Source organism: Lynx rufus, unplaced genomic scaffold (genome assembly GCF_022079265.1).
Source record: "Lynx rufus isolate CCGP_SWC_20201006 ecotype Redwood Valley unplaced genomic scaffold, mLynRuf1.p SCAF_7, whole genome shotgun sequence".
Classification (NCBI taxonomy): domain Eukaryota; kingdom Metazoa; phylum Chordata; class Mammalia; order Carnivora; family Felidae; genus Lynx; species Lynx rufus.
Window position 1 is genome coordinate 134,608,018 of NW_025814889.1, and position 15,559 is coordinate 134,623,576.

General features: G+C 43.0%; 1 protein-coding gene across 1 annotated transcript; it reads right to left on the bottom strand.

Moving 5' to 3' along the window:
* Positions 1-6,212: 6,212 nt before the first annotated feature.
* Positions 6,213-15,499, bottom strand: PHF5A (PHD finger protein 5A). Its single transcript, XM_047065285.1, has 4 exons — positions 15,219-15,499; positions 14,559-14,582; positions 13,882-14,048; positions 6,213-6,869 (listed from the first exon to the last, which is right to left on the bottom strand). The coding sequence occupies exons 1-4, from the start codon at positions 15,268-15,270 to the stop codon at positions 6,780-6,782; spliced, it is 333 nt and encodes a 110-aa protein (XP_046921241.1). The 5' UTR covers positions 15,271-15,499; the 3' UTR covers positions 6,213-6,779.
* Between the last annotated feature and the right edge of the window lie 60 nt (positions 15,500-15,559).

Sequence of the window (15,559 nt, forward strand, 5' to 3'; positions counted from 1 at the left end):
TCCTCCCTCGCTCTCCCCTAGCGTGTTCCACGCGAGCAGAGAGACCCGGCGGACCCACAGGGTTCCAGAGCACTGAAGAGCTAAAAATATAACGGGTGTGCTAGCAACAGCCTTCCGATTGGTCGGGGAGCAGGGAGAGGCGGTATCTGATTGGGTTTCCTTTCCAACAGCTAGGATTAAGAATGCGGGCCAAGAACCGAGGCGCTCGGCCCAAGGGGACAGTGTGCGTTTGCGCAGTGAGGCATTGCAAAGGATGCTGGTATTTGAAGTTATTCATTAGAGGCAACCTTGGAAATAGGTGGGTTTGAATCCCAGTTCTGTCTGTCCAGCAACCATGTTAAACTTGATTTAATGGCAGCAAGTCTCTTTACATCATCAAACCTGCTTTCTTGTTCTTAAAATGGGGATCGTGTGGAGATTAAATATGATACAGTGTATAAAGCTTGGCTCAAATAGTTGGTATACTTAATTTAGAGGTAACTGTTCAGGGGGGACCTAGGTGGCTCAGTGAGTTAAGCCTCTGACTTTGGCTCAGGTCATGATCTCACATTTGTGAGTTGGAGCCCTGCGTTGGTCTCTGTGCTGACAGTTCAGAGCCTGCAGCCTGCTTCGGATTCTGTGTCTCCTTCTCTTTCTGTCCCTCTCCTGCTCACGCTCTGTGTCTCTCTCTCTCTCTCAAAAATAAATAAACATTAAAGGTAACTGTTCAGGCCAAACTGCATCCTACATATCCTGTTCACAGTTAGATGTGCATTCCCCAACAAGAAACCCTACTATACAGAATGAAGAGAAAAAAAGGTTAGGGTGAGCTGAAATGAACTGTCCTAGGGAATCTCAGAAAGGAGAGATGGAGTTCATATTAGCAGATTAAAGGTAGACGTCTCCTAACATTTAAGTGCAGGCTGAGGAAGGGCACAGTGAATCCCTGGACAGAAGGCGTTACATTTCTGCGTGTTCCAGCTTTTATTCTAATCTCCCCTGCAGTGCTGGAAACACACCAGGCCTGAGCAATTTAACTGAACAAAACTGAGAAATCCAGCCTCCTTGACAATTGAGAGCCCTGGGTAAAAAGGGTTGGCATATAAATAGGAAGAAATAAAATAGAGGAGCAAAAGGTAATCACCATTCTTTACTGCTGATGGCTCCATTTGTCGTGTGAGTTGGAGGAGAGAAGGACTTTTTCTCTCCTCAACGTGTGATTTCATCTTGCCAGGGCTTAATTGTGAGCTTAATTCCTACTCAAGCATTCCGCAGTCCCCTCCCATTTTGAATAATCATACGTTGCAAGGTACACACCACGGTTTCAAAATGGTGAGCTTCAGACGCAACCCCCTGGTCTGAGAGTAAGCAAGTTATACCAGATGTTTTGTTGCCTTGGCAAGTCAGGCTGGTTAATAATTAACCCCAATTAACTCTCAGGGGTGAGTCACTCTCTCGTACACACATGCTAGGGTGAGAAATTTTGTAGTTACTTTTATGTTACCTAAGAAAATATTTCCTCAATTTGATTTTTCAGATCCACTGCTCCAGCTGGGCAGGAACAAAGACAACCACAACAAAACTGACTTTGGAGAAGTGATTGGATGCAGGACAAAATGATTTGCTATTTTTTCACCACCAATATGTGAGTGAACAAACCTGGCCTTTGCTAAGACACTAAAAATTCAGAGTTCAAAGAAAGTAACATTTTAGTCTTGGTGGTAACAGGCCACTCCGGATGGAGTTGATGAGCAACCAAATAGCTGGGAAAAGATGGGAATTGGAATCCTTTTCTTAAGGCAAGAACATTTCTATCAAGGCAAATAATCTTTCACCTTTATACCTAGCTTCAAACTACAACTAAAAACCTGCAGGTCAGAATAGAGTGACACAGTTTTTCTGAAATGTAGACAGTTCAGTTTGATTCCCTGGAAACTTTTTCTTTCTTTTTTATTTCCAGTATAGTTAACATACTGAAGTTAATCTTCTTAATTTAGAAGCTGCTAATTGGCAGGCCAAGGTCCACATCTGGTGGATATATTGTCTTGGTGTATACTGACACATTAAAATTTTTAAAATGAGTTGACATTTAATGGGCGCCTGGGTGGCTCAGTCAGTTAAGGGTCTAACTTCAGCTCAGGTCATGATCTCCAGGTTCGTAGGTACAGAGCCTGGATCCTGTTTCAGATTCTGTGTCTCCCTCCCTCTCTGCCCCTCCCCCGTTTGCTCTTTCTTTCCCTCTTTCTCTCTCTCAAAAATAAACATTAAAAAAATTATGAGTTGACATTTAAAAATTGGGAGATGGCACAAAGATTTTTTAATTTGCCATTTGTCCTAAATTCAAAGGATCTGGGCATTCCAGGTGGAAATTGTCCGGAGTTGAATAGCAGCTATCTCCTTTAGACATGTCCTATGTTCTCTGGTCTCCCCCCAGATTCCCCACACTGAGGCCAAGGGTCATAAATCATTTATCACCCTGTTTGGGCTATTCTTCTCACACCCCTCTTTTTTCAATCAATTATATTGCTTACTTAGACTCTTGAATTTGTGACCCATTTTTCAGCTCAATGTAATAAATAATTGAGTGATTGCCCTGCAGTGGAGGGAGAGGCAAAAGGAGTTCAAGGATTTTACCTAGTTCATTGTTGTGAACTTCTGGATTGGGATTCACAATCCATTAGTACGGTCATGCAATCACTTGGTTTAGTGGGTTTCAGGCAGAAGTTTTAGAATAGAATAGAATAAAATGAAAATATTGGAGTGTGTTTACACAGTAAACGCTTCATGAAACTTTTCTATGTATATAGTAGGCATGAATAGTCCAAGTGGGAGAGATTGTTGTGGGGTATGGTGTATCTAGAAGCATTCATGAGATGCCAGGAACTTAGAAGGAAGAGGTACCCAGTTGGATGGCTAATGTGAACGTGGAAAGGTATTTTGAACAAGGAAATAGAGTCAAGAAGACAGGATATGTGCAAGGAATGTTCCTTTAACTGCCTGATGAAATGCACAGAGAGAAGCAAATAGAGGAAAATCTTGGGGGTAGGGAAGAGGGAACCATTTTGAGGCCCTTCCATGCCAAGACTTAAATGTTTATCGATGAAAAAGTAGGATCCCACTGTAAAAGACCTACCATTTATATAAAGACTTCCCGGTAAGGGTAAGGAACTTACAAGGTCAAATTTCATCCTTACAACCTGAAGAGGTAGGCATTATTGTCCTTATTTAACAGATAAGAAAAAAGAAGCAAATAGAGGTTAAATGACTCACCAGAAGTCAAGAGCAGAGCACAATTCAAATACAGGTCTAATTATAAAGCCCACCTATTTCTAATTACACTTTTTTTAAGTAAGAGCACATGTAATAAGTGCAACATTTAAAGGTGATTAAATTACCACGTGTGTACAGTGTACTTGAGAAACTGGAAGACACCCATCCTTTCTAGAGCCTGGAATGAATATCAAATACTGAATAGATAATAGTAATGCTCATAAATCCAGGAAAGGGCACCACTTTCTCAGGCTGACCAAGATGAGTTCTATTATTTCAACCAGACCTATGTAGGCAATGCTTATTTATTGATCTATTTTTTAGTTAGTACTTATTTAACGATGGAGAGAAACACTTAATTTTTAAGACCATTTTGATTCTTTGTGGACATACACAGTTGGCTGAGATCATTTTCTAGTTCTCGCCACAGAACTCTATGTTGTTAGAGGTTAAAATTCAGTTTGTAAGTGATGTTTTCCCAACAGAGAATTTGGTGCTAGCTATTATCCTAATTTTTAAAACTGAAAAGGATTTAGGGGCGCCTCGGTGGTTCAGTCGGTTAAGCGTCTGATAACTGGATTTCGGCTCAGGTCATGATTTTGCGGTTCATAGGATCGAGCCCTGCATGGGGCTCCATGCCGACAGCACGGAGCCTGTTTGGGATTCTGTCTCTGACTCTCTCTTTTGCAAAATAAATAAACTAAGAACTTTTTTTAATTGAAAAGGACTTAATTAAGTCCAAAATAGACAGTAATTTAAGGACTCCAGCTCCAGGGCCATTTACTTTATCTCTGGTGTTCTTAACTCATTAATTGTATTGTTCTCTTGGCCTCTGAGAGGAAACAAATCAAGCATGGGATTATGGAACTAGGTGACAGAGGAACAGAGTTCAGCAGAATTCACTGGGCTAAGGTTGAACTTGCTCCATTCAGCAGTGGAGCATGGAGGGGGTATGCCCTTGAAATCCTTTGGGTGTTAATTGTAAACTTGCTTGCCATACCTCTCAGAGGCACACTTGCTGAGGCTGAAGGAGCACAGTTCAAGTGGTGTTTTGCTCAAATTAAGTAGCTTTTGATACATTTGTAGATGCAAGATGGACTGGAGTGGTTAATAAGCAAGTTTAAAAGGTTGGTTTGTTTTTACCCAAAATATTTTTAACTTCTATTACACATTAAAACTAAAGGGACTATAGAATCAATACCCATTCTAATTATAATCTGAAAATGATCTAGTCTCTACAATGTTGACACAGTGTAATCCCCCCCAACTATGCTTTAGAACTGCTCAGAGAGCTCCCCAAACACACTGCCCATTCAGATCGTTTCGCCAATACAGATGTACGTATCCACGGACCCCACCCCCTTTGCCTGTTAAGTTCCAACATATCCTTCAAAGCCCAGTTTATCATCTGGTTTAACTTTAATTATTCATTTAATACTGAGTACCTGCTACCTGCTGAGCCAGACAGACTTGGTTACTGCCATCAGGGAACCAGCCTAAAGGAGGACTGTCAATAATTACTAGACACTGTAATCATAATAATAGGGTGCTATGTGGGCATATTAACAAGAGGAACTGATTTAGATTGGGGGTCGGGAGGCATCTTTTGAGGAAATATTATCTAAGGTCTGAAGGATGTGTAACAGCTGAGCAAAAGGGGGACTGAGCATTAGGAAGCTTAATAGGTAAAAAGCAGAGGCAGGAAGGAAACCAGCAGAGGAACTGAAAGGAGGCCCAGGGGCTGGAGTGTGAACAGAGTGGCAGGAGGAGATGGGGAAACCCTTCAAGATTATTACCCCTGAGGTGCCCCCAACCTAGGCCAAGGACCCTTCCTTTGTGCACCCTCTCTGGGTTATTCTAAACTGTTTCTGGCAGCTTCCCTTATTAAATTCTCTGAAGGTAGAGATTCTATTTTAATTCAATTTTTGACCCTTGATAGATCACAATTAATCAAGAGTTTTGTTGATCTAAATCAAAGCTCTGACAAGTAGTCAGAAGACTATCATATCTTTCCTTGTCTTTGCCACTAAATTTCAGTGTAACTTTGGGCGAAGCCCCTGCATTCCTAAGGACTCAAAACCAGTTTCAAATCCATGGTGTCAGGGGTGCCTGGGTGGCTCAGTTGGTTAAGCATCTGACTTTGGTTCAGGTCGTTATCTCATGGCTAGTGAGTTTGAGGCCCATGTTGGGCTCTGTACTAACAGCTGAGCCTGGAGCCTGCTTCAGATTGTGTATTTCCCTCTTTCTCTGCCCCTCCCCTGCTCATGCTCTCTCTCAGAAATGAAGAAAACATTAAAAATTCAAATCCATGGCATCAAAGACCACTTGACTGGAAGTCTCAAGTTATGATTGTTTCTTCATTTTTTTTTAAAGTTTTTGAGTGAGTGTGAGAGGGGAGAGGCAGAGGATTGGAAGTAGGCTGTGTGCTGACAGCAGAGAGCCACAGGGCTTGAACTCACAAACCAATGAAATCAAGATGAGAGCTGAAGTCAAATGCTTAACTGACTGAGCCATCCAGGTGCCCCAGTGACTGTGCCTCTTTAGGATAACCTGCTGATCACCTCTAGCAGGCAGAAACACCTCTAGTCTTGTTAGGGTGAAGGATGCGTCTGAATTTCCCCTTATTCTGTTTATTTACTTAAAAAAAAAAAAGGAAACATATCCTTGATGTGAGTATATGTGGACTTTATGAAATAAATCAACCCTGTTCAGTTCTCTGAACTTATCAACTTGAACACATTTTGCTGGAAGCCATTTCTTCAGTTCAAGTTAAACAGGAAGAAAAATAAGTTTCTAAAAACAACTTTGATTTGCCTATAATGAAAGGAGTCAATGGTTTAGAATTCCTTCTGGTAGTAATAAGAGAACAAGGTGCTTGATGAATCCCCATGCATCTACCCTGAACTACAAATTCCTAGGTAACTAAAATAAATCCCTAGAGTCAAATTGGGACTGTGACTGAATACCAGAAAAGAAACACCTGTTTTATTAATACAACAGCAACAGAAAGGGTTTCCAAGTTCTTAGAAGAATAACATGAACAGGCACCACCTGCTAAGCGTTACAAGATTAAATGCCCACACTGATTGTGGTGAGAGCTCCCCACCACACTGCAGATGCCTCATCAACGGCAGCTGCCATCAGAGCTGCTGCCCAGAACAGGCTCCTCACTGCGCTAGCTTCGTGGGCAATTCCTCAAACAAAAGACTGAAATGATACGATTCCTGTTTCAGAAGCTCTTGGTGTAGAGACAAGATATCAATTTGGAAACCAGAGGCTTGTTTCTCGAGTTCAAGAAAAATCACGGACCAATCTATCAATTTTTCTCTGCTATCGTCTGCCAGAGTGCTCTGTGAAGATTTCTTTCCCGTTCCCACCACGTGTCTGGGTAAGAGGAGAGGTGGAGAGGTGCCAGTGTACTAACAGGCACTCGGGTGGTGCTCTGTGCTCCGCTCACTCTCTGCTGGTGGTAGTAGGTGTCTTTTCTGGCAGCTGCAGCAGCTTGGTGGGAGGAAAAGGCCACCCACCGATCACCTCTTCTTGAAGCCGTATTTTTTGCGTTCATAGAAGAGATCTGTCTTAGAGCTCCCCAAATTGACAATCTTTGGGCAGCCATCTCTCTGGAAAACAGAATAGAGAAGTTGTTAAAAGTCTTTGAGTCTGAACTGAACCGTTTTGATCAATAGGTTTAGCCATTTACCTTACCTGTTCAGTTATCCTATTCAATCTATCATCAAGAATTTATTAAGCATCTAGAATGTGCCCAGGGCCTGTCCACTCTCTACCTAGGGTGGCCTGCACTTACAATATTGGACTCTCAGGGAGCGTGGAGCCTGCTTTGGATTCTGTATCTCCCTTTCTCAAAAATAAACATTAAAAAAAAGAATGTTGGATTCTCAGCCCACTTCTGTTGCTAATCTGATACAGCTCAGGTAGAATTTAACTCTTAAGATATCCAAAGGGTTTTCAAGTGAGAAGACACAGTATTAATCATCTACAGATCAAGCTCTCTAGCTCTCCTCCCCTAGCTCAAGAAAGGGAAGAATACCACCAAGGAAAAAAAAAAACCTGAAGGCTTTAGGAAATAGTACTTTACATGTTAAATACAGTAGGAGAAAACTGGGCTTGATGTGTCCTTATGAATTCACTGAATTTGACACATGGTCTTGGGGGAAGAGTGTTCCTGTGCTAGAGATGGCTGTTGAAGGTCTATAATCTGATTTGTAATGACATGTTCCCCTGGCCATTTTGTGAGCTTGAGTGGTTTCAGTGAAGCCTCCGGGAAGCTGTGTTCTGCAGAAATGAGGACTCCATCAGTTGATCTGGGATGATGGGTAAGAAAACTGGGGGAGGCGTTATTAGAGAAAACCTTCACAGGTCTGATTTTATTAAACCCCTACATTAAAGGAGGTTGCTCCCTGTGACTATGGGCTTTAGAATGAATGAATTAATCAAGTCCTTAGACATCTCATTTCTAATTTAGTTGATTTCTCTTTTTGGGGATCGATATAATATTGTACAAAAACCTCTAGGGGCACCTGGGTAGCTCAGTTAAAGCATCTGACTCTTGATCTCAGCTCAGGTCATGATCTTGTGGTTCATGGGACTGAGCTCTGCACTGGGTTCCGTGCTGACGGCTAAGAGCCTGCTTGGGATTCTCTTTCTGCCCCTCCATCCTCTCAAAATAAATAAACATTAAAAAAAAAACAAAACAAAACAACTCTAAACATACAAAGGCAACACTAACATCTGATTACTTTCTAAAAACTACATAGCATATATTACCCTTAAGAACTACCATCTGGGGGGTGCCTGGGTGGCTCAGTCGGTTAAGCCTCTGACTTCGGCTCAGGTCGAAGTTTCCCTCTCTGTCTGCCCCTTCCCTGCTCATGCTCTCTCTCTCAAAATAAACATTAAAAAAAAATTAAACAACAACAACAAAACTATCATCTGAGTAGCTTGTGTGCTGAGGGAGCCTGGGAGGGGGCTCAGCCCCACCAACAGTTCCCTAGGTGAACTCAAGCTATGTAATCCGTATTCAAAGTCCTGGTACAAATGAAAGAACAGCTGCCCGTCACGGCTGAAGGTCTGGTATTACATAGGACAGTGCTCTAAGCTATCTTTAGAGATGCTATGACGACAGCCTGGTTAGGCTTACTGTGCCTAAATGATTTGCATGACTGTGGGCAAGTCACTTCTCTTTGGAGTTGTATTCCCCAACTGTAAAATAAGTGGGCCAGAGCAGTTTACAAACTGCTTTACAAACTGTTTACAAACTACAGAGAGCCCCAGAGAGTCCTGAGAGGTGATATAAGAATCCATCCTCCAAACTGGGTAGCTCCATTCTCACTCGTAGTTTAGGTTAAGATAGTAGGCTCTGGAGCCAGGCTACCTGAGTTTTGGTAAGTTACTAAGTATATAATTAGCCCTTGATAAATCCTAAGAAACTGCCAAAAACAATTATCAACAATTTCACTATGGTTCAACCTAACACACACACACACACACACACACACACACACACTCTTTCTTTCTCTCTCTCTCTCTCTCTCTCTCTCTCTCTCTAGGCTTCTGTGTAGGATACTTAAAAAGATTTTTTTTTTTTATTTTTAAGTAATCTTTATATCCAATGTGGGGCTCAAACTTACAACCCTGCTATCAAGAGTTGTATGCTTTACCGACTGAGCCAGCTAGGCACCCCTGTGTAAGATACTTTTAGAAGATAGGACTCTATGTATTAAAAAACAGTTGGAGGGGCACGTGGGTGGCTCAGTTGGTTGAGCGTCCTACTTCAGCTCAGGTCATAATCTTAGGATATGTAGGTTCGAGCCCCGCACTGGGCTCTGTGCTGACAGTGCCGAGCCCGCTTAGGATTCTCTCTCTCTTCCTCACTCTCTGCCGCTCCCTTGTTCACGCTGTCTCTCTCTCAAAACAAAACCTTAAAAAAAAATTTAATTAAAGTTGGAAAACCAATGTACTAGATTAAGAGATCTTTGATTTTTATGGACTTCTCTTCACAGACCCACAGGTTTCCTGTTTTGTTGCCTAAGCACTCCTGCCTTTTATTTTCTATACATCTCCCAAGGGTCTAAATGTTGTGCGAGATGAGGATGTGCTCTCTGTAACTGGCTGGCTTTTGCTGAGTATGCTGTGAATGAACAGCATGAAGAGGAAGATGGAAGGACTGGTAAGAAACCTTAGAGGTTGAAACAGTATTTGTTTTGTGTATGTGTGTGTGTGTGTGTGTATAAAATATTTATTTATTTTTGGAAGAGCGCAAGCAGGGGAGGAGCAGAGAGAGGGGGACAGAGGATCTGAAGTGGGCTCTGTGCTGACAGGCTGACAGTAGCAGGCTTGATGTGGGGCTTGAACTCACGAACAGTGAGATCATGACCTGAGCCAAAGTTGGATGCTTATCTGACTGAGCCACCCAGGTGCTCCTACAAGTATTTGTGAGCTGAGCTAGAAGGTATTTTAAAAATACCTGCAAAAGTCTGCCAGTAGCTCTTTTAGCAACCGCATGTCTAAATACTAAAAATTTCACCCTTTTTCAGCCCTTCCAGAGGATTGGCAGATTTCCCCATTCCTAGCATAGGGAACTTTTAATTTTAGGCAGCTGTAGCTTGAATCGTAAATACGTCTTATGGCCATTTAATTTCTAAAATTTCATTAAAAATCTTGGGGCGCCTGGGTGGCTCAGTCGGTTGGGCGTCCGACTTCAGCTCAGGTCATAATCTCACCGTCCGTGAGTTCAGGCCCCGTGTCAGGCTCTGTGCTGACAGTTTAGAGCCTGGAGCCTTCTTTAGATTCTGTGTCTCCCTCTCTCTCTCTATGCCCCTCCCCTGCTCATGCTGTCTCAAAAATAAATTAAAAAAATAAAAATAAAAACATAAAAACATAAAAAAATAAAAACTTAATGGGGCGAGGGTCAGAGGGAGAGAGAGAGAATCCCAAGCAGGCTCCATGCTCAGCACAGACCCCAGGATCATGACCTGAACTGAAACCAAGAGCTGGATGCTCAACCAAGCCACCCAAGTGCCCCATTTTTAGATTTTATTTTTAAGGAATCTCTACACCCAATGTGGGGCTCACACTTACAACCCTAAGATCAAGAGTCGCATGTTCTATTGACTGAGCCAGGCAGGTGCCTGTTTTTTTGTTTTTGTTTAAGTAAACTCTACTGCCCAACGTGGAGCTCAAACTCAGGACTCCAAGATCCAGAGTCTGCATGCTTTACCAACTGAGCTGGCCAGGCACCCCAAATGCTGTTCATTCTTTTGACAATTGTTTAGTCAATACCACGTAAAAAGCAGACTGTACATTGGTTTGGGACCTTAACGACAGTGTCATGTTTTCCTTCGGAAAGACCTTCAATCTCTCAATAAATGTATCCATGAGGTGATAAGGATTATTACTTCCTTTTTGGAGAATTCCACAAAGTCATCCACATTTGTAGCAAAGACTTGAATATGGGCTTTCTGTCTCTTAGTATGGTGTTCTCACTACTAGGGTTTCCCAGAGGCAAAAACCCCAAAACTTTCCCATGTTTAAGAAGTTGTAAGGAAGTAAATTTATGAATTAACTTTGAAAAATATCAAGTATTTTTAATCAGTCTAATGGGCTCTGCTGTTCAGTAAGCGGAGCAGAGAATAGTAGAAATAGTGAGAGGGAGAGGCATCCTTAACCACACTGCAAAGAGTAATGCAGTGAGGTGGTTTGAGTGAATGCTTTGAGTTTGACTATCCATTCTCAAAGGGGATGAAAGCATCTTCGGTATTTACCAGGGTTTGTGATTTAAAGTTCATCCTCAGCCAACAAAATCTCACTTCTCTTTTTAGGAAAAAAATTATAATTTGAATTTTAACTTTTCTCTTTAGGGGAGCAATAATGAAACAAAAAACATGAGAAACATGGAGTCAGATAACCTGGGTTCTAGTCCTACGTCTGCCATTGATTAGCCATGTGACCTTGGGCCAAGTTGCTTAACATCTGGAAGCCCTACTTTTTCTTGTTTTTATCATGAAGAACTTTTGGAAAAGAATGTTTAGCATAGTTTGGGGCACACAGGAGGAGCTCTACGAATGTTAGCAGCTATTCTTATCTTCTGGTTGGGAAAGCTGAAGAAAATGGTTAAGCAAAAGGAGCAAAGAAATTGAGGGTTAAGCAGGGATCAGATCAGCATGATGCCGTATTATAAGAGGCTACAAATTAGTCCCCTGGCAGCAGTACCCACAGATATTCTCCCTAACTCCTGCCTATTCTTGAAGCTGAAAAACTAAGTGAGAAGAACCTGTCTAGTTTACTGGTCTAATTCGCTTATAAATTATGAAAACAGCGGGAGAGGAGTATAATAACTGGGGTTGCTTTGGTTACAGAAGGATTTCTGCATAGGAAAAAGTCTTAGGCACTTATCTACACAATGATCTGAAAGGCTGAGAGGCTGGATCATGTCACTGGACTGCTTTGTGTTCCTAGGAAACTACTGCCGAGTATATGTAAGCTAGGCGCTATCTCAAGCATCCTCAGAACATTCCTGTACGGTATGAAGTAGGCGAAGTGATGTCTACAATAATCCTCAGGAACAGAATGAAGCATGAAGATCCAAAGGTATCGATCAGTTAACATACCACATGCAGAGAAGTCAGACAGTAATTAACATTTATTAGGCACTCTGGTTACACTAGCTACAACAATGCAAAAGTTCAGGAAAATGTTGTCCTTAAGGACTCTGTAGCTAGTTTAAGAGCTGTTCATACTGTCTCTTCACTGCTGTTGCCTTTCCATGGTTTTACTGTTTATAAATTACAAATAATCACCAAACACCTACTATATACAGACACGGAGCACTCCTATGAATGACTTACAGGGGAAGCACCAAAAACATGGACGATGCTTATAATATATATCAAGCACTGTACCAAGAACTCAGGTAAAAGATAGATAAATACCTAAACCAAGGTCCTTTCTTTAAAGCAGTGCAACCTAGCTGGTGCATCAGATCGATAAGGATATGCTTTGAGAGTCAAAGGTAAATGCAAATCAGTTTAGGACAGGACACCAACTGAAATTATATTTTTGGTATTTTATCTATGACCTTTCTCATCTCCCTAAAAAATCAGAAGACATAATGATATAAGGAACAGTCTTATCTGGCCAGGTATGTTCCACTTCCTGGGAGTAGACGGGATCCAAATATGTAGACTGCCGGGGAGGCTGGATGTTTCTACTCAAAATAGGCACATCCTACCAGAAGGACTTACAAAAGGACGACAAGGTATAATGGGGACATCACTGGGTTTAGTCAGATAGGCTGTGTTTGTCACTTATTGTCTGAGTTAGAGACTGTAAAATGGGGATAATAACAATCCCTACTTAACAAAGTTGTTGTGAAGAATAAAGAATGACAGGGGAGCTTGGGTGGCTCTATCAGTTAAGTGTTCGACTTTCGATTTCAGCTCAGGTCATGATCTCATGGTCTTGAGATGGAGCTCTGTTTGGCTCTGAGCTAGGTGTGAAGCCTGCTTAAGATTTTTCTCTCCCTCCCTCTGCCCCTCCCCTGCTCTGTCTCTCTCTCAAAAAAAAAAAAATGAATGACATCTATAACTACCTATTCTTTGCACGTGTGAACATTAAGAATCATGGTATCTTTTGCTTTACCCTAAATTAGGTATCCAGCTACCTTCTATTAGCTTAATGGTACTATTATCACACTTTTTCACTGTGCCGTAAGAAGAAAACAAGCTAGGGGCGCCTGGGTGGCGCAGTCGGTTAAACGTCCGACTTCAGCCAGGTCACGATCTCGCGGTCCGGGAGTTTGAGCCCCGCGTCAGGCTCTGGGCTGATGGCTCAGAGCCTGGAGCCTGTTTCCAATTCTGTGTCTCCCTCTCTCTCTGCCCCTTCCCCGTTCATGCTCTGTCTCTCTCTGTCCCAAAAATAAATAAACGTTGAAAAAAAAAAAAAATTAAAAAAAAAAAAAAGAAAACAAGCTAATGCGCAGTCCCCCATCCCCCTAAGAAGCCTTCTGCCTCCAACCTAAACAAAAAGAGTAAAACTTGCCTTTAGTATAGATCTACAAGCCCTCTATCCTAGCATTTGGCTAAAGAAATTGAATGTCCACTGCCACCACACAATGTCAAGGGGCAAACATGTCACAAGACTGAATGACAATTCTGTAATAACAAACCAAAGGCATTCTTTAGCCAGTTAAAGTGGAAATCAACACGAGTTGTCCCAAATTCAACTGTCACCACATCCACTCTAATAATTTTTAATGACAGTAAAGAGAATTACTGAGTATATTACACACTATGTACTGTGCCAGGACTCACAAAGCGCAGGATGTTGTTTCTGAATAAGAATAATCAGAGAGAGACATCAAAGGAGTAGAGAGAGGGCTCTCCAAATTGCTGACGTTGACAAACACTTGCTTCTTTTGCATTTTAGCCCTTGATGCAAAATAACTGCCTTTTATTGGACTACACCTAGCTCAGCTCCCAGAACTTAATGAAATTATAACCTACGTGACCGGCTCAACATAGTAATCCCAACAGACCACAGGTGTTTGCCATCGTTGTCAAAGAGTTACTAAATAAAAGCAGCAAAGATCAGATGAAAATCTTGGTATACACTCACATCCTTCTCTTGGATGGTGCACTCCTTACAGTAATAGGCATCAGAAACTCCAGGGCCTCCACAGATCACACAGCGCCCTTGGTAAGAGCCATAATTACACTCATCACATATGCGCACCAGAGTGCAGGGACGCACGTAGGAGTCACAGATCACACACTTGCCATCACCTGTGAGAAGAGAGAATGGAATTATGCTCACTTGCAAGTACCTCCTCAGGTCTACTGCCCTCCTCCTGCTGTGGGGATATACACTAGTATCCACCTGAGAGTGACTTTAGGACCCTCTATTTTGGCCAACTCACAACTCAGTGTCCACCTCAATCCCCTCAACACAGAAATTCACCAACCAATATATAACGAACTTAGAACATCACTTGGTAGACGATAAGTCTATATGACTCCTGGTAAAGAACCATGTGTGTGTTGGGACGGGGTCGGGCTATCTCCTGTCCAAAGTCAAAGATTTTTCTCAAGACCTAACCCTGTTTAAAACGCGCGAATTAGAGTGGTGAGGTGGAGAGGGCCTTCGGTTGCAGCCTAGCTTTCAGTGTTCACATACTTCCAGGCACATCTACTCAAAGCCCTCTTTGTGGCACTGCTGGAAATGCCCACTGGCTGGCTCTACACAAACTGTGAGGGGGGAGGAGTGGGGTGTTTAGGAGGGCGTGTTCCACTCACATTTCTCACACAGTCTTCCGATAGCTGCAAAGGCAAAGATGGTACAGTTAGAATTGGCTTGGACGGGGCGCCTGGGTGGCGCAGTCGGTTAAGCGTCCGACTTCAGCCAGGTCACGATCTCGCGGTCCGTGAGTTCGAGCCCCGCGTCAGGCTCTGGGCTGATGGCTCAGAGCCTGGAGCCTGTTTCCGATTCTGTGTCTCCCTCTCTCTCTGCCCCTCCCCCGTTCATGCTCTGTCTCTCTCTGTCCCAAAAATAAATAAACATTGAAAAAAAAATTTTTTTAAAAAGAATTGGCTTGGACGAAGAGGGGAAAGACATCTTCGAGCAAGGGCTGCAGTGAGCCCCGAGGGATCTTAACCATCTTACTCTCATAAGCTTCCATCCGAAGCACACCCACACCCTCCTGAGGCCGCTCCCAGGACCTAGGCAATCTGAGTTTCTCCTGACCTCACCTCGGCCGTCCGCCTCTGGCTCCCAGCACGCGCGCGCCCGCCCTCTTTTGAAGAGGCGGCAAATCGGCGCGCTCTCACGCTACCGACCGTGAGGCGGGAAACGTGGCGCCTCCGAGGCAAAACCCTAAGAATGAGATGGCAACCTCCGACCCCCGGGCTCTTAATACTGTCCCCACCCAGACACCCGGGGGCCAGAAGCCGCCTCACCAACACCGGCCTGCTTGCGGCAAAAGATCAAATCCGGATGATGTTTGGCCATAACTCCGACACCAGCCGGCCACCGGAAGTTTAAGGAACTTCCGTCCGCCCTTTAACCTCTATTTTCCAGCCTCCCGGTTGCTGTGATTGGTCCTCCAGGCTTCACCAAGTTCCGCCCGCTCTCGCGCGATCAAAACCCTTCAGTTAAACAGGAGTCTCCGTCGTAGTTGGCGAGCCAGGTCGTGGCAGGGACGTAAAAGTGTTTTGAAAAAAATGCCTTTCCCAGATATGGATGGAAGAGACAAGTGAAGTTTGTCCTTCCATAATACATCTTTGTGGCCAGTATTTAC

Excerpts from the sequence above, each read along its gene's own strand:
- PHF5A (XM_047065285.1), bottom strand. The coding sequence starts at position 15,270 with ATGGCCAAACATCATCCGGATTTGATCTTTTGCCGCAAGCAGGCCGGT. Across the intron at positions 14,583-15,218 it reads CCGCAAGCAGGCCGGTGTTG|CTATCGGAAGACTGTGTGAG; the intron begins GTGAGGCGGCTT and ends TTGCCTTTGCAG. Across the intron at positions 6,870-13,881 it reads GCACCATCCAAGAGAAGGAT|AGAGATGGCTGCCCAAAGAT; the intron begins GTGAGTGTATAC and ends TCTGTTTTCCAG.